Below are 20614 nucleotides of genomic sequence, written 5' to 3'. Positions count from 1 at the left end.
TTCATTCACCAAAACCTTTCACGAAATGCTTGCTGTAATGCTGTGTAATCACAATTATTGCTGTGTTTTTCATTCTCAGTTTCTCAAAGGAGCCCAGACACATTATTTATGAAATACGCACAAGAAGACCAGTGGAGGAGAACATCTACACCCTGGAGTAAAAACAAAACATGACTGATTCTCAACTTAAGCCAAAAAATAGAAATGTTCTCATCATTTACACAACCTCAAGTATTTCCAAACCTTTAAAAGTTTCTTCCTTCTGTTGAATGTAAAAGTAGATAATTTGAAGAAAACTGAACACCTATAACCACCAAACTTCCATAGCAAGAAAAAACAAACACTTTGGAAGTCGGAGTATATCCGTTCTCAGCTTTCTTCATAATATATTCTTTTATGTTTAACAGAAAAGTAAACAGAGAGTAAATGAGGACAGATTTTTTTATTTTTGGATGAATTATCCCTTTAATACATACATACATATTTATAGTATTCTTTATTATTCATAACGGTATACATAAACGAGTGCAACTGGGGCTGTCTTTTTTGCATATAAAATACACATTTAAAAAAATGATGACTGATGTTACATTTTTGTGCGAAGCATATCTTTAAATATGTAAACTCATGTAAAGTTGTACAAATTGAAGAAAGTATATATCCTTCACGTTAAAAATAAAACTGCAATATTGTCTTTTGTTCATGTGTTTGCTAATTTATGGGGAACATTTAAACCATGATTGCGTTAGACTTATTTCAGCCTCGGCATAAAGGAATAATGCATTTTTTACCACATGATGGCACAATTTCCTACATTTTTTTTTATTACAGCGTATTTTTGTCATTTAAGGCTGTTGCTCTTGAAAATTGAATCACTTTACTATTCATCATTGTGACTCGTCAGATCATAAGGGCTGCACAGGCACTGGTTAATAGAAACAATTTAGCATATGAGCTTCAATTAAAAAAAGTAAAAGACCTTTACTCTTAATTACTGAATTACTAGAAAGCAGATTTCGCTATATAACGAAATTTAGATTCTAAGTATCAAGTTTAAACATCAAATTTAAGAGCAGATGGAGAGACAAAAGAGACAAAAAATTTTGAAGTACACTCAGAAATAAAGGTACAAGGGCTGTCACTAGGGCATTACCTTTTAAAAGTACATATTATACCTGAAGGTACATTTTATGTGCATTTGGGTACTGATTGTAACTTTGAGGTACCGCTAAGGACTCTTTAAGTACAAATATGTACCTTTTAAAAAAGTACTGCCCCAGTGACAACTCTTGTACCTTTATTTCTGAGCGTGTATTTCTTATTTCTCTACACAGCGTGTTGTATATTATGTGAGTTTTGGTCCTCTGGCGGTTCATAAATAAATTAGTTTTTTTTTTTGAAGAAAAAATGTATTGCTTTGGCTTTTGCACCCTATGTGAACCTGGTTGTACAAATTAAAGATGTAAGAACACTTGAAAAGCCCAAGTTACATAACCAGGCTCATTCTGAAAACCTAGCCCTATATACATTTCTAGAGATCACAAAGTATGTAGCCTTTTTGTCTTTAAAACAAAATTTGGTGTGGAATGACATCATTAATTTTTCGCGATTAGCAGCTGATCGCTTACCTCCATATGGATGACTTTCCCAAAGTTACCAGTTTGTCCAGTAGCTCGCCATATATGTCGGTGGACTTAAGATGCAGAGAGGAGTTGACCATGACGATGGGGTTCAAGTCTGACAAAGAACGGTTCCAGAAAGCGAATAAGCCAAAACACAAGCCAAAAAATAAAATAAACAAGCAAATAACTGGGTGATAATGTGGTAAAATCTGAAAATGTGGTAAAAAAAAAAAATTGTTTTTTAAAACTGTCGGTTGAGTTTAGGGAAAAAGGAGGGTGGGTCAATCGACAGCGGTCTCTGGTGGATTTACATGAGAACAGCGGGCGCTAATGGCACTCGAAAGAGAAATTTAAGATCTGAAAAAGCATACACAGCGAACGCAGATAGATTTGCAAAGACAAAAACTGCAAACATGTATATAGAGATACCTTTTCAGAATGAGCCTTGGTTGATAACTACAGGAGAATAAGATATAATTCATGATATTGGCATTTTATCAATCTACAAACAGTAAAATGCTAAACACAGACATGTCAAAAAAGAATAAAAAACAAGGCTTATGTGCCTTATACATAATTTTTGTGACATCAGATATGACATAAATATGACCCTGAAACACAAAACCAGACATATGCTTTATGGATATATTTGTAGGTATAGCCAAAAATCCATCACAGGTCAAAATAATCAATTTCTGTTTCATCCCAACAATCAGTAATATTAAGTAAACATAATCTCCCGTGAAGACATTTAGTAAATTTCCTTCCATAAATATGTCAGAACTTTTTGAATAGTAATACTCATTGCTAAAAATGAAGACAACTTTTTTTTTCATATATATATTTTGTTATATATGTATTTTTTTAACCCTCAGATTGTAGATATTCAAATTGTATCTTGGCCAGAAATTGTCCTCTCTTAACAAACCGTAAATCAAAGGTAAACTTATTTATTCAACTTTCAGATTTTCTGAAAACAACCTTTTGACTGGTTTTGTGGTTCAGAGTCACAAATGCACTGCTTTATATAAAAAAGAGGAGCACAAAAAGTGACATTTTGCAGAATATTGAAGCATGTGTCATTTTCAATAAATGAAAGCCCTGCAGGTATAATGATGATTTGATTTGCACCAATGTACATCATGAGCATGATGTGTTCAATAACCATCAACTAAAGGCGCAATAATCCACATTCAGCCAAAATTACAAATAAATCAGATAAGCACACAGCCTCCAATCTGTATGCATCATGAACCCAGTGAAATCAGCTGGTCTCTGGAAAGTTCATGGTCATCATTGTCCACTATAGTGCTGTGAACTGAAGAAATCTGGGGAGAATCTGCATCTGCACATGAAGAGAGGCCAAATATTACTGGCATGCTTTCAAGTAGAATAATGGCATGCTATTTTGTCAGTATTTGTCACAAAAACATACTGTATTCTGTGTTTATTGTCCTCACAGAGACAAGAGTGATGTTTTCCTTCTCCCCATTGCTGGTCAGGTTGCTTGATTAAAAATCGAGACACTTGTTTAATCTTAAATGCATTTTCAACAGATCTGTTTTCAAATTAATTATTTACACATAATTATATGTTATGAGAAACATATGACCTCCTGTTGTTTTATGTGCCAGGATTATCATTATGATGATGATGATTATTATAGTGTTGTTAATTTTAATAGTTATTATTATTATTATTGTTGTTGTTGTTAATATGTGTTATAATAATAATAATAATAATAATAATAATAATAATAATAATAATAATTACATTCATTATCATGCTTATTATGATTATGGTTGTTATTATTATGTGCTATAATAAAAATAATATTTATTATAATTATTAATAATATAATTTTTATTATTACTAATATTTTATTTATGTTATGTGTTATAACAATAATAATAACAAAAATAAATACTAATAACAATTAACAACAACAACAACAACAATAATAATAATAATAATAATAATAATGATCAAACTATACGCAAAATAAGCATAATTCATTCATTCACATATTGATTTTCTTTTCGCCTTAGTCCCTTTATTAATCTGGGGTCACCACAGCGGAATGAACCGCCAACTTATCCAGCGTATGTTTTACGCAGCGGATTCCCTTCCACCTGCAACCCATCTCTGGAAAATAAGCATAATAATAAATGTCTTTATTATTATTATCATTATATTATTCATTGTAATAATAATAATTCATTCATTTTCTTGTCGGCTTAGTCCCTTTATTAATCCGGTTTGGCTTAACCGTTCTTGGGTGGCTCGCCAATGTATTAGATTACTTTAATACATAAAATAAGTAAGCTGACCAAAGTTCTTACGGAGAGAAGACTTTATTGAAGACAATCAATAGTGCAGTTCCTTAGCAGTGATGTTAACCCGTCGGTCTTCAAGTAACTTCACCCAAAGTACTGTCTGTGAGACAGTACTTTATACTAGCATCAAACAAACCATTCTGTTTACGAAGCTCAGCAGGACCCTCTTCAGATGTTTCAGCTGTTGTTTTGCTAATACCCATTGAGATTGTAAAAGGGTCATTTAGTTCACACCTATCAGTTTGTGGGGGTCGAGGCACAGGTCACCCCATCATATCACATCAGAGTTTAATCAATGTAAATGCAAGTGAACTAAAATGCACATAATCTTTCAATCCCTCCTCTGATCATATTTGATCATAAAACAAGTTAATCATGTATACAGAAATCTGCAATACAGGCTATATAACTTAAAGTGACAGAATAAGAAGTCATGGTGAAGCTTGCATTTCCTCAAATGCCTGAGTCCATTTCTATTTGAAGTTGTGATGTTGTAGAAGTAGCAGGATGTGGTTGTGTTCTGTGGGTGTTCAGGTATGTTCATCTAGGTGTCTGGTGTGTGTCTCTGGTCATCCTCTGGAACACCTGCAATCACACAAAAGGGAAAAGGGAAACGTATCTTGCCCAGAAAAAGATTTCAGAGAAATTTTCAAACTGCCTATAGAAACTATAGAAACTGTCCCTATTTAATATTGACAGGACACTACAGTGTTTATCAGTGGTGGTTAATGTCTTCATCCTCAGGCGACAAGCTAGAGCCTAAAAACTCTAGTCCCGCCATATCTGGACTCTGAAAAACACTACTGTCATCTATCCCTCGTCTCTAGGCAAACTTACGTTGATCCATTCATCAAGTCCCTGAACATTAATTATTGAATCAGATACTAAAACTTTCTCAAGTGAGCTCTCACACCTAGATTTTAGGCAAGGCAAGGCAAGGCAAGGCAAGTTTATTTATATAGCACATTTCATACACAATGGCAATTCAAAGTGCTTTACATAAAGAAGAATAAAAGAAACAAGTAAAATAAAAATAAAAACAAATAATAAAAATGCATAAAAACAAAACACAACATAAAAACAGGTAAAATGTGATATAAAGAATAAAGAAGAAGAGAAAAACATGATAGTGCAATCTGTCGGACGCAGCACAGTGCTCATTCAGTAAAGGCACAGCTAAACAGATGTGTTTTCAGTCTTGATTTGAATGTGCCTAATGTTGGAGCACATCTGATCATTTCTGGAAGCTGATTCCAGCAGCGAGGGGCATAGTGGCTAAAAGCCGATTCACCCTGCTTTGACTGAACTCTTGGAACTTCTAGTTTATATGATCCTAAAGATCTGATTGATCTGTTAGGTCTGTATTCAGTGAGCATATCTGTGATGTATTTAGGTCCTAGGCCATTTAGTGATTTATAGACCAGTAATAATACTTTAAAATCTATTCTGAATGTAACTGGCAGCCAGTGTAAAGACCTGAGGACAGGTGTGATGTGCTCTGATTTTCTGGTTCTGGTTAGAATTCTGGCTGCAGCGTTCTGGATGAGCTGCAACTGTCTGACTGTCTTTTTAGGAAGACCAGTGAGAAGTCCATTACAGTAATCCACCCTGCTACTGATAAAAGCATGAACAAGTTTTTCTAAATCTTCACTAGAAACAAAGCATCTGATTCTTGCTATGTTTTTGAGATGATAGTATGCTGATTTACTGACTGCTTTGACATGACTGTTGAAACTCAGATCTGACTCCAGAGTCACACCAAGATTCTTGACCTTATTTTTTGTCATTTGACCTTTAGTGCCAAGGTACGCATTCACCTTGAGAACCTCATCTCTGTTCCCAAACACAATCATTTCAGTTTTCTCTTTGTTTAACTGAAGAAAGTTTTGGCACATCCAATTGCTCACTTCATCGATGCACTGGCAGAGGGTGTCAATGGGGCTGTAGTCATTAGGCTGTAAGGCTTTAGTGGTAGTTTCTGAGGTTGTTGTGTCTTTACCCATTTACTGGGCTCTAAACAATGGCCCCTCTCTAGAGGTGACAAAACTTGATTAATGTCCTTATGTACGGCCAGGCTGAGTCTTGCTTCATTTTGGACAAGGCTGTCAGATGTCAGGTTTTCAGTGGACATGGGCTGGCTTGGGGCATGTTCAAAAGGGCATAGTCTGTTTCCATCCATACTGCATTGGTTGCCATCACGCAGTTCTTTTGCATCGTCCATCAGCATTTCTTTTGTTGAATTTTTATTTGCAGTCTGCATTCTGTCTAAGAATGATCGGTGATCTTGCTGAAGCTGTCTTAATGCCGCTGTATGTTCACCTCTCTCCTTTACGGCTTGTTTGGCAACACCATCTACTAGGACATCAAACTTGTTTTCATCTGTTGAGACTTCTGTGTCAGCTTTTACCTTATTGTTTGCATACACATTCAGTTCATCAGCTTCTGGAAAAGACGTCACTAGCTGGTGCTGCAGAGAGAGGTTCTTCAGTTTCCCTGCGGCTGTACAGCATTTAGCAGAGTCTGTTTTTGCTGTATTGTTAGCTGCTGAAACTGCTTGAACAGGTGGTCATCATCATGGCTTTGATGTTTTAAACTGAGCTTGCACTCACGGGCCCAGTGTCCTTCTTCATTGCAATTCCTGCATCTTCCTTTAGTTCGTAGTTTTGAGTATCTCTGATACTCACTTTCTTTTTGTTCATCCTCAATTGTTCTGCTGTTGTAAAACAAACGTTTGGATTGCAAAGATCTGAGTCTGACATCTTGTGCTCTCTCCAGTTTAGCTGACCATTCAACAATCTGGATGAAAGTTGTTACAGTGCTGTCCCAGTCATCATACCTGATTTTAAGATCTTTAGAAATCTCAGGATTGAGTCCGTTGACAAATGCTGTTTTCAGGGGTATTCCAGTGTCTTTGTCAAGATCTTCACTTGTATTGAGACCAGAATGTTCTGTCCATATTTGTCTAAAGCGTTCTTCAAACTCTACAACACTTTCTCCAGTTTTCTGCATGCAAGAGGTAATTCTTGCCCAATTGACCTCTGCAGGTTTCTGTTCAAACAAGAAGTTTTTTATGGCTTCCCATCCATCCTCTGTGTTTTCTTGTGATTCACCAATCCTTCTTTCAACACTTTCTGTGAGTCTCTTTTGGTCACTGTCTCTTAGGGTGACATTAAGAATCATCACACCGTCTAGTGGATGTAAAATGTAGATTTTCTGCAGTCGTTGAAGAAAATGCCAAACCTTTTGTGGTTGTTTGTATACATCTGGCAGCTCTTTTGACCATTTGTCAACTTGCTCTGGAGTAGCTGGATGGTATGTCCTGTATGGAACATACTTCTTTACCACTTTTGTCACAGTGCGAGTTCGTCTCTCTCCATTGTCTTCATAGCCCTCCTCATTGTCAATTTCAACGTTAGTCCTTCTGTGTTTGACAATCACAGGAGCTAATCTAATCTTTGAGTTCACTTGGTCATGAACACAGGTGTTGATGGAAAGATCAGCCTCACTGTCAACAAAGCTGCTTGAAGATCTTGATTCCAGCTGTTTGTAGATCAAAGTCAATAGCTTGTTGTTTTCCTTTTCCAGTCTTTCTTTATGCGTCTTTAAGTTTTGCAATTGTTCAGCCAGTGCTCGAACTTTAGCTTTCTCCGCTTTGTTCTCACGTTCCAATCTGTCAGTCTCACACTTATGCTCATGTTGAAGAATTTGCTTAACCAAAATCACAGACAATCCATCCTTCTTGGTGGTTGTGCATAAGCGCTGTGTCTTTCCATAAGCCCTTTTAATGTCCGGCAATGCCCATAATCCACTCCCTGAGTGCTTGATGCTGTACTTCTTGCATACATCATCACGACACTTCCTCAGTCCCAGCCTTTTGTCCAAATATGCATTCAGATTTTCCAACATCTGATCAATGGTAACACATGGAGGTTCTGTTCCATGCTTTTCTGATGTTGGTCTCAGGGTAGCTCCATTAGCATAGTTCCTTGCAGACTCAGCCATGGGAAGTACAGGACAGTGCTCTCAGAGGTGTGAAACAGAACAAAAGGTGTTAGAGCTAATAAAGGTGCTTATTCAAATTTAAATTAACAGCAGTCTGTTAAACCATTACAAATACATAGACAGATTCAACATTTGTTTCAAAGCTAAAATAGTGGCTACTAAATTAGCACTTTCATTATTCAACATTTGTTTCAAAGCTAAAATAGTGGCTACTAAATTACCACTTTCATTCTTTCAGTCCCAAATCTTATTTGGCTACTAACAATCTTTGAACAAATGTATTAAACTAATACTTTTACAATCTCTTCAATCCCAACAGAGAATGTGTCAAGCTTTGCTTCTGCATTATCTTAGTGATTTGACCAGAATTATTTTTTCACAGTTTCTACAATCTTCAAAGCAAGAATCAAGCCTAAAATTTCCTGAAAGCTTCTGTCTAATAACAATTCTTTTTGAGCATTATCTTAGAAGGCTAAGTAACTTTCTTTAGGATTTGTCCCTAATACAATGTGCTTAAATCTCACTGTATCCTTAAACCTAAGGCAAACAGCTTTCAGTTTTATGCCATCATATTGTAACACAGTTAGAATTTTTAAAATTACAATAATGGCTACTGAATTAGCCCACAGTCAAGAATTCCTCATTCTTGCAGCAATATCAGTCTCAAACTTTTTATGTTTGCTTTATATGGCTCCTAACCATCTTTGGACAAATAAGCTAAACTGTTATTTTTCAATCTCTACAATCACAGCTGAGAATGGACCAAGCTCTGCTTCTGCATAATCTTAGTGATTGGACCAGAATGATTATTTAACAGTTCATACAAACTCCAGAAAACTAACCAAACCTACAATGTTTTTAAGATTTCTGTCGTATCACAGAAGGCTCTGTTACTTTCAAAATTAAAATAGTGGCTACTGAATTAGCACCCAGTCAAGAATTCCTAATTCTTGCAGCAACATCAGTCCCAAACTATTTTACGGCTCCTACAGTCCCCTGGGGAAATGGACCAAATTATTTTCAACAATTCCTACAATCTCCAAGAGAAAGGACCAAATTGTTTCTTAAATAATTCCTACAAGTACCCTGAGAATGGACTAAGCCTAAAATTTCCACTGCTCTTTCAAAATCTTTTGATAAATGGACCAAATTGTTTCTTTAACAATTTCTGCAAATATCAAGAAAAAGCCTGAAATTTCAGCAATACTATCACTGTAGTTTATTACTGCACTGCATATACAGGTCGATCTGCTTACTTTAATGGTTACTTATAAAAGATGTTTCTTTTAAGGGTTCTTTAAGAGAGCTGATAAGTTTCACTCACCAAACTAGGATCTTTGAGATGAGATCCAGTTGATTAAAATAAAGTGTGTCCACAGATACAATATGTAGATCCAGGACTCGTCCACAAACAAAATCCGTTTATCTTCAGCTTTAACTGTAGATTCTCCAAGATTCTTCAGTTCATTTCTTGTTGCAGTTGATGAGTTTTCCTCTTTTCAGTCTCTCCTGGCTGGCTTCGCCAAATTGTTAGATTTTGCTGTATTTGGCTTAACCGTTCTTGGGTGGCTCGCCAATGTATTAGATTACTTTAATACATAAAATAAGTAAGCTGACCAAAGTTCTTACGGAGAGAAGACTTTATTGAAGACAATCAATAGTGCAGTTCCTTAGCAGTGATGTTAACCCGTCGGTCTTCAAGTAACTTCACCCAAAGTACTGTCTGTGAGACAGTACTTTATACTAGCATCAAACAAACCATTCTGTTTACGAAGCTCAGCAGGACCCTCTTCAGATGTTTCAGCTGTTGTTTTGCTAATACCCATTGAGATTGTAAAAGGGTCATTTAGTTCACACCTATCAGTTTGTGGGGGTCGAGGCACAGGTCACCCCATCATATCACATCAGAGTTTAATCAATGTAAATGCAAGTGAACTAAAATGCACATAATCTTTCAAATCCGGGGTCACCACAGCGGAATGAACTGCCAACTTATCCAGCAAGTTTTTACACAGCGGATGCCCTTCCAGCCGCAACCCATCTCTGGGAAACATCCACACACACATTCACACACACTCATACACTACGGACAATTTAGCCTACCCAATTCACCTGTACTGCATGTCTTTGGACTGTGGGGGAAACCGGAGCACCTGGAGGAAACCCACGCGATGGCAGGGAGAACATGCAAACTCCACACAGAAACACCAACTGAGCTGAGGTTCGAACCAGCGACCCAGCAACCTTCTTGCTGTGAGGCGACAGCACTACCTACTGCGCCACTGCCTCGCCATAATAATACTACTACTACTACTAATAATTATTATTACTATTAATATGCTTATTATGATTTTGGTTGCTATTATTATGTGTTATTATAATAATTATTATTGTTGTTATTATTTTTATTAATAATACTACTATTTTTATTGATGTTGTATGTTATAACAATAATAAATACTAATAACGAACAACTACAGTAATATTATTATTCAAATTATAACAATGATAATAATAAACATTGTTTTTGCTTTTATTATTATTGTCTTATTGTTATTATTGTTTTAAATATAGACAGACAGACAGACAGACAGACAGACAGACAGACAGACAGACAGACAGACAGACAGACAGACAGACAGACAGACAGATAAATAGATAGATAGATAGATAGATAGATAGATAGATAGATAGATAGATAGATAGATAGATAGATAGATAGATAGATAGATAGATAGATAGATAGATAGATAGACAGACAGATAGATAGATAGACAGATAGATTATACAATCTGCACATTTAAAGTCATGTGTTTATAAGTCCTCACCTGTCAGACACCAAAGAATCACGGTTTTTAATACCTATAAATGAATCAAAAATGATTAGATGCTCCACCATGTTTGTTTTTAAAAATCCTGAAATGGGCAAAATAAGAGCAAAACCCACTCTCGTGTTGTTGGGTGTTTCTACAACAGCGTCCCTTGAGGTTGACAGCGGCGACCAAGATCACCATAACAACAATCAAAATCAGTATGAGACTCATAACACCTGCAATTGCAGACAGAATGTATTTATAAGAACCTGCAGAAATGCACAAAATGAGAACATCAGTAGAAAACCTACCAAAGGCTAGTAAAGTGAGTCTGCTTTCTGCTGGTGAAGGAGTCGCTGTTGCCTCTGACATGCTGATGTTGGAAAAAACTGTTGTTGAAGAAATAGCCTCTGCATATCAAGATAACATGCGAAATGATAATTTAATGTAGTCTAAAGGGAAAAAAGCTTGACTGTATTGTACAACATGAGGGGTTATTGCACATACAGCATATGTAATATATATAGGCTAAGAGCTTATGAGATGGAAGAAAAAATACTTAACTTTCTTTTGAAAATCAAAATATACAATTGTAATTTATAGTAAATACTAAAGTGTTTTAGTATTTACTGTATTATATTGCAAGATGGCTGGAAGAACACATACAGTTGAAGTCAGAATTAAAAGCCACCCTGAATCATTAGCCCCCCTGTTTATTTTTTTTTAATACATTTCTAAACATTTAAAAGTTTTAATAACTCTCTAATAACTGATTTATTTTATCTTTGCCATGATGACAATAAGTAATACTTGACAAGACATTTTAAAGACACTTCTATACAGCTTAAAGTGACATTTAAAGGCTTTAAAGGCAGGTTAGGGTATAGGCAAGTCATTGTATAATAATTTTGACCCTTAAATGGTTTTTAAAAAATGTAAAACTGCTTTTATTCTAGCCGAAATAAAGCAAATAAGACTTTCTCCAGAAGAAAAAGTATTATCAGACATACTGTGAAAATTTCCTTGCTCTGTTAAACATCATTTTGGAAATATTAAAAATAGGAAAAAAATTCAAAGGGGGGCTAATAATTCTGACTTCATCTGTATAAAACATTTATTGTCTCAGTCGTGTAAATGATCAGTTAAAGCCTTTTTTATGTTTATTCAAATCTTTTTTTTTTTCACTCAAATACAGCAATAGCGGATGCCTTCATCCATATTAAGGATTTCCTGGAATGTTCTACTACTTTTGTGAGGCATATATGGAATTTCTGCTCAAGTGTGAATGTGAAAGGCATTACATGCATTAAAGTGCTACAATGCCCACATCAACCTATTTTGAGGAAAACAAAAAAAAAATCTCCCTCTAAAGAAATTTGAAGTAAACATATTTCTAGCATATAGATCTTTATTTTTATTTTTGTGCTATTTTTGATACAATTGTTATTATATAAAAAAATCATATTAAATATGAATATTTTGCGAGGTATTGAATTTAGAAATTCCAGCATCTTGACAACACTACACCTACAGTAGTAGTTAATCACTCTGTCCAAACACCCAGAGTTAATCACTCTGTCCAAATAAACGTGTGTAGCTTTGTATCACATTGGATAACAACTTGGTCTATAAAATAAATATTATTTTCAGATTTGAAGACATGGAGAAAATTTGATTTTCAAAAAACAAACGGAAACTGCCAATCAGGAGAGGAGATAGGAGGCTCAAGAGGCATGATATGGCTCATAACAGAATAGTAAATAAGAAGTGGGTAATTTATCAATGTTTTTTCCTTTTTGGTGTTACAAGTCACAAAGCTTCACAATTTATTGTTAAAAGACCATCAACTCAAAAATCCTTTATTTATCATTAAACAATTTCTAATCCTATTATTAAGATTAGAGATTAGAGTATGAAAATGGGGGTATTTTAGTGGGGTATATTAGAACTTCTTTTATTTATTTATTTATTTGATTGTTTTTTGGGTTTATTGGGTTAAGCCCCTTATCCCTTTCGACCCTAGCAACGCCCCTGTTAACAAAGTGACTTTTAGAGAATATGTAAGAAATAATTTAGAGAGAAATACATCTGTAAATTAACAGAAAAAGTGCTGGCAGTTTATTAGAAGACTAACACAGACAATATATCATTATCTATTAAAAATGTTAATAACAGTCACCTTTTCAAACTTTTTAAGGTTAAAAGTTGCTGGAAACAAGACAAATTTCCTATATTGCAACTCAAAAGCATTATTAAATAAATGGTGAAAAATAAAACATGAATAATTAAATACAGAAAACTGCTATTTTATGTCTGTCTTACAGCTGAAGAAAACTTGGGACAGTGTTGTTGTTTTTTTAGTTTAGTTAATTACAATTTTTCCAAAAACTATCGTTATGTTGTTCGTCAACGTTTACATCATTCAAAATTTTCTTGTATATATAAAGTTTGGCAGAGCAATGCAAAAGTTGAAAAAGCACTCTGAATGGAGAATGTGTTCTCCATTTCTCCAGCCATGGAAATTTGTTCAGCTTCAGCTTTATTAAATCTGTGTTTGAGTAAAATGTTCAAATAAATATATTGCCATTTAAATTATCTCTTATTTTTTCCATAGCTGTGTATTTTTCATCTAATTTTTTTGTTTTATCATATTGACTTATTGGGTCCACAGAAATACAGTGTTCACTGTTGATGTATTTGTCAATAACTAAAAATGTTCACATATCTTACATATACAGTAAACTATCATTGTTTATGACACTTTTATTGTGTTCATCCCAAAAGTTGAACTACTGCATGTACCAGCAAACCCTTGAATAATAAATGCCATTTTACTTCTATGGTACTACATGCTAACAGTATATTTCAGCAAAAAAAAGAACTTTCATAAGCCAGAGGAATGAGGTAAAACCTGTTATTTTGGTTGCTGATGCTGAGACTCCATTTAGCGATGTGTCGGTGTAGAATTTTGATATCGTTGTTGGAGTTGTGGATCTTATAAAACTGGAGCTGCTGGTGGACTCTCCTGTAACTAATGAACAGTTCACCTTCATTCAACTATTATAGCATTACCCTCACAGCTCACAAAAAAAAAAAAAAAAAAAAATGCTCCTAAGTTGTCAAGCAAGAAATCAAGATTAAACATTTCTCAATTTGTGTGAATGAAGGTCTTAGAGGTTTGGCTGACACAATGATACCTAAATGATGACAGAATTGAGAATTTTGACAGCCCCAAAACTCCACGAAGAGTCAAATTTAATATTTAATTCTGCCAAATTTAAAAAGCAGCTAACTAAGTATTTTTAGTTACAATGTTCCTGACTGGTTTTAGTAAATTTCTGCAAACAGAAAAAAATATAAGATCTAAAATAATATATGATTTATGGATCATTTTAACCAACACTTTAACTTAAATAAGTGGAGTGCTAGATTTTTATATTTTAATGTAAAAATTATGATAAATATAGTTTGTACATATAATTTTTAAGGTGTGTAGTATTAGAAAATTTATTTCCAGCTATTCAGTTTTGTTAAGTGTAGTAATAGATCGAGTAAGCATATTGATAATAACAGTAGTAACTGGTGGGATATTAAAGTGCATTTAGATACAGTATATGTATGTTTTCACACTAAAATGTTGCCACTACATTGTTACTAATGCAGGATAGGTCTTTTGCTATTGCTCCACAGAATTTTGTAAAAATGATTTTGAGAGTATACACTATAAAACAATCCTAGTTGCCTTAAGTTTTTAAGCTGAATCAAATTACCTTATTAATAGTCCATTGAACTTAAACTTACTTAAAACAGCTTGGGTAACATATAAAATTACGTTAGAACATTATTAACTTAGTTTAATAAGTTACAATGACTTAAAAACATATGCTGTGTGAACTAATTGATCATAATTATACATTTTTACAGTGGAGCAACTAAATATTTCACAAAATAATAATATATATTTTTAAAATTTGCAATGCAAATGCGATTAGAACCACTTGTTTGATAAAGCAACTCTTTCATATAATCTATTAGAATAACTTTATTTTAAAGCTTTACAAAGATTGTTGTAGATAAATAATCTAAGCCTTTGAATACTATTTAATAATATTACTGAAATTATTAATTCATAAACTGAATAAATATATATTTACATGCATTTACGATACATAAGTTAATAAATAGACTCGATGGGCTAAACAATCTGCAGATTTCCACTGGCTCAGATTCTGTGAGGACCTATCAGTTCAAAAGTTACAAATAAGTTACTTTTTAAAAAAAATTTATGCTAGTTACACTAATACAGCAATGCTATGACGAAGTAACAATTTTGAATTTTTGTGATCAAACCGTGTTAAATGACGGTTTAAAAATTTGCTAGTTCAGTTATCCACATTAATACAAATTATCCCACTGGTAACATTATGAGTGACCATCACACAATTTTCCATTAAAAAGTAAAAGAAAAAAGAAAAAAGCCTGCAGAAACAGAGGTACAGGGTACAATGTGCAAACTGTGCAGTATATTTACATGATATAACTGATGTTATATTTGTGCTTTACCTGTGCTTCTGGAAAATTGAACAGTTGTCGGTTTTGAGGTCTGGTTGCTTATGTCATCGTCATATGTAGTTGAATTTTCAATCTGCTGCACTGCTGTAATAGTAATAAAAATAACAATAAAAATGCAATTCAAGAAGCATGTGGTTTCTATGTGAACTAAGAATATACAAAAGGATCTAAAAGCACATCTACTGTAAACTGAATTTTGGGATTCAAAAAAAGTCTTATTTAAACCTCGAAACAAACAAAACAGCAAATAAAAAATACTAATCATAAGCATAAAATACTAAATCATTTATTAGATGATTTTTTTTTCTTGGAAATGAATGACTAACAAAATACTGTAAATAAAAGCCATTTTTGTACATGAAGAGTTCAGTTACAAAAACCTCTAAAGGCCATCTGAAAATTCTTCTAATACAGTGTGAGCATTTTTATCAGGCTCTTATTGATTTAGTAATTTCACTTTTATGTCAATGAATAACTTCTTTTCATGGTCTTCAAAATAAAATAAATAAGTTTAAACAAAGCAAGCTGAAAATAATGCTCATTTTCGATAAAAATTTGAGCCGGCACTTACAGGTTTTTGCATCTTAACTCTTCATATTTTATTCTTACACTATACCATAGATTTTGAATCAAGAGTGACACCTTGTGGTTCATGCTTATTATTGGTTCATAAAAAGCGCTCCCGTCACAGACAGAAAACGTTAAAGAACTTTTAGATATTAGAATACAGGGGCGGGCTGGCCATCTGGCAAATGCAAGAAGAGCCGGACCTTTTTTTTTTTTTTTTAAATGTGGGCTGGTGTGCTATTTTTATTTTTATTTTTATATGTACTGTTTTTACATGCAGGCAGCTTTTATTTCTTGCAAGAAGTGAATATGATGATGATAATAGTAATGACAATAATAAATGTTAAGCATTAGTCCAATCGACATTGGCCGGCTGGTTTCGAAAGGGGCCGACCCAATCAGAGGTTACGCGGACGTAATCAAAATCTGGCAAGAATGTCACACAAACAGTAAGTGCAACACAAGCTAATTGTCAGAGATGGACTGTAAAAAAAGGAAAGGTGGTGCCAAAAAGCTCGGAGAAAGCAAAAAAATTGCTCTTAAATTAGACGCTGCCAAGGCCCAAATGCATAAAATTAACTGAAATAGTCTCGAAAGGGGGCAGCGCAGTGGGTACACTGTTGCCAAGAAGGTCAATGGTTCGAGCCTTGGCTGGGTCAGTTGGTGTTTTTGTGTGGAGTTTGCATGTTCACGTGGGTTTCCACCCGGTTTCCCTCGAGCTAGGTGAATTGGGTTACACATATGGGTAACACATATGCTGAAAAAGTAAGTGGTTCATTCTGCTGTGGCGATCTCAGATTAATAACTTAGCCGAAAAGAAAATGAATGAATGAAATGATTGATGTATAAATTTGTCATAAATGGGTTGTTTTTGTTCCAGTCACATACATTAAAAGTTTAAATATATATTACATAAGGTACTGGTTATATTATTTCACCATTTGTGCACCAACATAAGCAGTAAATGTGCGTGTCCGTGGATGGGGTTGTGTCGGTGTGGTAAAATGGGCTGGTGTGGCTACAGTGCCAGGGCTGATTTTTAGTCCCAGTCCGCCCCTGTTAGAATAGGTATTATAACAATATGATTTAGTATATATGTGTATACAGTTGAAGTCTGAATTACTACCCCTTGTTTATTTTTTCCCCAATTTGAGAGAAGATTTATTGAACACATTTTTAAATATAATGTTTGTTCTGTAGACTGTAGACATTTTTATTTTTTAATTAAAAACTGTTTCATTCTAGCCGAATAAAAACAAATACTTTTTCCAGAAGAAAAAATATTATCAGACATACTGTGAAAATTTTCTGTTAAACATCATTTGGAAAATATTTAAAAAAGAAAAAAAAAATCAAAGGGGGGCTAATAATTTTGACTTCAACTGTACATATGTATATGTTTGGTCTTTTGATTTTATTTGAAGTTCTTATTTAAGGCTGCAATGTTTTAAAAGTAAAAATACTTACCTTCTGTTAAATTAACAGAGTTTGTAGGTGAAAAAACTGTGCTTGGAGGTGTGGGACTTGTGAGGTTTGTGTCATTTCCTGTGAAGTCATAGAAAATATATTACAAAATAAAGAGAAAGATATGGCCACAATAACCATTTGAGCACAAAGAAGATGAAAATACATTAGGGATGTAACAATACAGTTAGCCCACGGTTCAATATATACCTTGGTTTTTTAACACGGTTTCCGGTTCAGTTTGGTTCCCATGGCATGACACGTGTTTTTTATTTTTTTATTTTAAAGGCAATAGGAACAGTAAGAGGTTAAGGAGAAAGAAATAAAAACGATTTATTGCAATACTCATTTTGTTTTACTTAAAAGACAAGAAAAGTACACTAGTTAGTGTATTGTATAAAAAAAATAACACTAAAATCTCACTGCTGGTAGCCCATGGGGAACATAAAATCCTACATTTTGAAAATAAACATATTTGTGAAGTTAATAAAGATAAATTGTCAATTTCAAATAAACATATTTGTACTTAAGTAAACATAAATAAACCATCTTGATTATCTCTGTGCTGAAAAAATGCGAGGCTGTATAGTCTGTAACGCGGATCGAGTGCTTTTACAAGATGACAAAAGCCTGCATCTCCAAACACTGAAAACGGCTGCAAATCTTTAGCAATAAACACCCGCACTGCTTTGTTATTTTTATATCTCTCTTGGAACCAGTTGGATATGTTTGTTTGAAAGATTCACCGAGGGATTGTTGATATTTAGAGGACTTTATTACCTTCTCTGCTATCCTGCCTTCAGACAGTGATATTGCTGGGTGATGGCGCTGCAGATATGCAGTCATGGTTATGGTTATATGTGTAAAACAATGGTTGCACATAGTTATTTTTTGTTCACCGTTTTTTCTTTTAGTGGCATTATACTTACAGGCAAAAGTAAAATGTCCTCACACCGCAGATTTGAAAGACGCTGGCGCTTTCTCGTACTGTTGCCTCACTTCGCCAGCACTTTCTCGTACTGCCTCACTTCACCGCCGCTCGCAATGTGATGGTTAAGCGTTCCCTAACTTTAGAGCATAGTGATTGGATATTTACTTGCGGGGAGGAGTTTCCTTATCTTAGCTCATGGACTTACAGGTACACTTAGTTAATTCGGGGAGATATAAAACAAATATGAATTATTTAAACGCAAAACTGAGAAAACCACAATTCACAAGCGCGTATTGAACCGTGGAGGTCGTAGTGAATAGTTCAATATTATACTGAGAACCATGGTATCTCTAATATACATACATACACACACACACACACACACACACACACACACACACACACACACACACACACACATATATATATATACACACAAAAAAGATACAGAGCGTTGGAAACCTGTATCAACTGACTCAAAAAAGGACCTCAAAAACTTGAAGAATTAGTAAATCAAGACAAACCTTTTATTTTATTGAGATCTGTCCACTTAAGTGATTAAATTTTTTTTACCTTATTTTCAGTTATATTAATCTAAGCTTGAAAAGTCATCATATAGCTAACTGTGAGGCTCAATAAAAATATTATATTTTCAACAAATTATTATTATTATTATTATACTGACCTATATTTCAACATGTATTTGAGGCTCAAGAGAACACAATTTATTTGATATACCAATATAACTATAGTTTTCTGTTACAACAATGTAAAAAATATTTAATATACAGTCAAATATAAAAAATATATTCACTGCCCATTCAAAACATCCAGACCACTTTTATATTGTTTTATCTAATGAGCAAACAACACAATTTATAATATTACAAGCATATATAAAACTTTTAAAATGCTATTTAAACATTGGCGAAAAAAATACAATATTGTGTAAATATTTGTATACATGTTTTTAGCGTATATGTTTTAAAAAGTTATTAAACTTTTTTTTATGTCACTGCAGAACGTGTCATTTTGACAGAACTAAACAGGATACTTTAATGAACTTTTCCCTATTTTATATATTTGCCTTCAACTTACCTGCTGAGATGATGGATGAAAATTTAATCAGGGGAATGAGAAAAAAGAGCAGTTTCTTCATGGCTAAGTCCAAATGACGTTCAATCCATATATCTGGGAATAATTACAATATAATTGTTGAATCTTAATGTATTTTGCTGAGGTATAAACCAGCATGTCCAGGTCGGTTTCCTGTAGGGTGTAATGGTAACACACGAGGGCAAGCTCATAGTATTGAGAGTCCCGCAGAGGAGCGTGTGTTTGGGTGTGTTCAGCGGGAATCGAGCTCTGCTCTCGGGGAGAAGAAGTGCGGCCCCCGGAGCTTCCTGTGGAAGAATAGCAGGAAACAGGTGGGAAGCCTCATGGAAAAAGCCCTCACTGGCTGAGCGTTTCGTTTGAAACATAGTTACTATTAAAACCTCACACATACGTACGTAAATGTGGAATATATAGGCTATTTTTGAAATGATTGTTAAATATAAAGTATTCTTTCCTCAAGTGTAGAATACACTAAAGTGAATGTTTGTAAAACCTCACAACGTTGTCATTTTACATTTTATTTTTGATGAACTAGGCTACATTATAAATTATAAAAACATTTAAGAAATTGATCAAATGCTCAAAGATACCCTTTTCCCTTAAAAGACTCTTATTTTTAACAATAATTATTATTAAAGTTATATTATGTAATGTATTTGTATATATTTTTAAAAATTTCTGAGTATTTCTGTTGTTTTGATAGAATTAAATATGAAAATATCATAAATAAACATGGAATGCTGATCAGTGAATGGAATTACATTAAAATTGTGTTAATAGGTAATTATCAGACGTAAGTAATAATTTCATTCATTCATTTATTTTCTTATTGGCTTAGTACCTAGTTGTCTGAGGTCGACACAGTGGAATGAACCGTCAACTTATCCAGCACATGTTTTACGCAGTGGATGCCCTTCCAGCTGCAACCCATCTCTGGGAAACATCCATTCACACTCATACACCACGACAGTTTAGCTCACCCAATTCATCTCTACCACATGTCTTTGAACTGTGGGGGAAACCCGAGCACCCGGAGGAAACCCACGCAAACACGGGGAGAACATGCAAACTCTACACAAAAATGCCAACTGACCAAGCCGAGGCTCAAACCAGTGACCTTTTTGCTGTGAGGCGATATCACTACCTACTGCGCCACCACATCACCAAAAAGTAATAATTGTTAAAACAGTT

General features: G+C 34.2%; 3 protein-coding genes across 7 annotated transcripts in view; 1 reads left to right on the top strand and 2 right to left on the bottom strand.

Moving 5' to 3' along the window:
• timd4 (T cell immunoglobulin and mucin domain containing 4) overlaps positions 1 to 700 on the top strand; it is a 1098921-nt gene extending 1098221 nt beyond the window's left edge. For 2 of the 3 annotated variants that reach the window (XM_087299084.1, XM_087299085.1), the window contains one exon: positions 80 to 694. In XM_087299084.1, the coding sequence (XP_087155210.1) occupies positions 80 to 161 (82 nt within the window). In that variant the 3' untranslated portion in view covers positions 162 to 694. 3 annotated transcript variants of the gene reach the window in all.
• ecscr (endothelial cell surface expressed chemotaxis and apoptosis regulator) lies at positions 428 to 19647 on the bottom strand. 3 transcript variants are annotated; one of them, XM_087301665.1, is made up of 9 exons: positions 19406 to 19647; positions 17380 to 17457; positions 15337 to 15429; positions 13685 to 13804; positions 11085 to 11183; positions 10908 to 11009; positions 10789 to 10822; positions 3058 to 3128; positions 428 to 2967 (listed from the first exon to the last, which is right to left on the bottom strand). In XM_087301665.1, the coding sequence occupies exons 1-9, from the start codon at positions 19464 to 19466 to the stop codon at positions 2870 to 2872; spliced, it is 756 nt and encodes a 251-aa protein (XP_087157791.1). In that variant the 5' UTR covers positions 19467 to 19647; the 3' UTR covers positions 428 to 2869. The 3 variants fall into 3 exon arrangements, with proteins under 3 accessions (XP_087157791.1, XP_087157792.1, XP_087157793.1); XM_087301666.1 differs by having other exon boundaries at positions 13685 to 13798; XM_087301667.1 differs by lacking the exons at positions 428 to 2967; positions 3058 to 3128 and adding an exon at positions 4402 to 4543.
• Positions 6199 to 9673, bottom strand: LOC148679514 (uncharacterized). Its single transcript, XM_088651619.1, has 2 exons — positions 8185 to 9673; positions 6199 to 8129 (listed from the first exon to the last, which is right to left on the bottom strand). Exon 2 carries the CDS (start codon positions 7958 to 7960, stop codon positions 6443 to 6445), a length of 1518 nt encoding a protein of 505 aa, XP_088507745.1. The 5' UTR covers positions 7961 to 8129; positions 8185 to 9673; the 3' UTR covers positions 6199 to 6442.
• Positions 19648 to 20614: the final 967 nt, after the last annotated feature.

Source organism: Danio rerio, chromosome 21 (genome assembly GCF_052040795.2).
Source record: "Danio rerio strain M-AB ecotype USA chromosome 21, GRCz13ab, whole genome shotgun sequence".
In the NCBI taxonomy this organism is placed as follows: domain Eukaryota; kingdom Metazoa; phylum Chordata; class Actinopteri; order Cypriniformes; family Danionidae; genus Danio; species Danio rerio.
The sequence above is the reverse complement of the archived record's forward strand: the minus strand, read 5'-3'. Positions and strand labels throughout refer to the sequence as shown.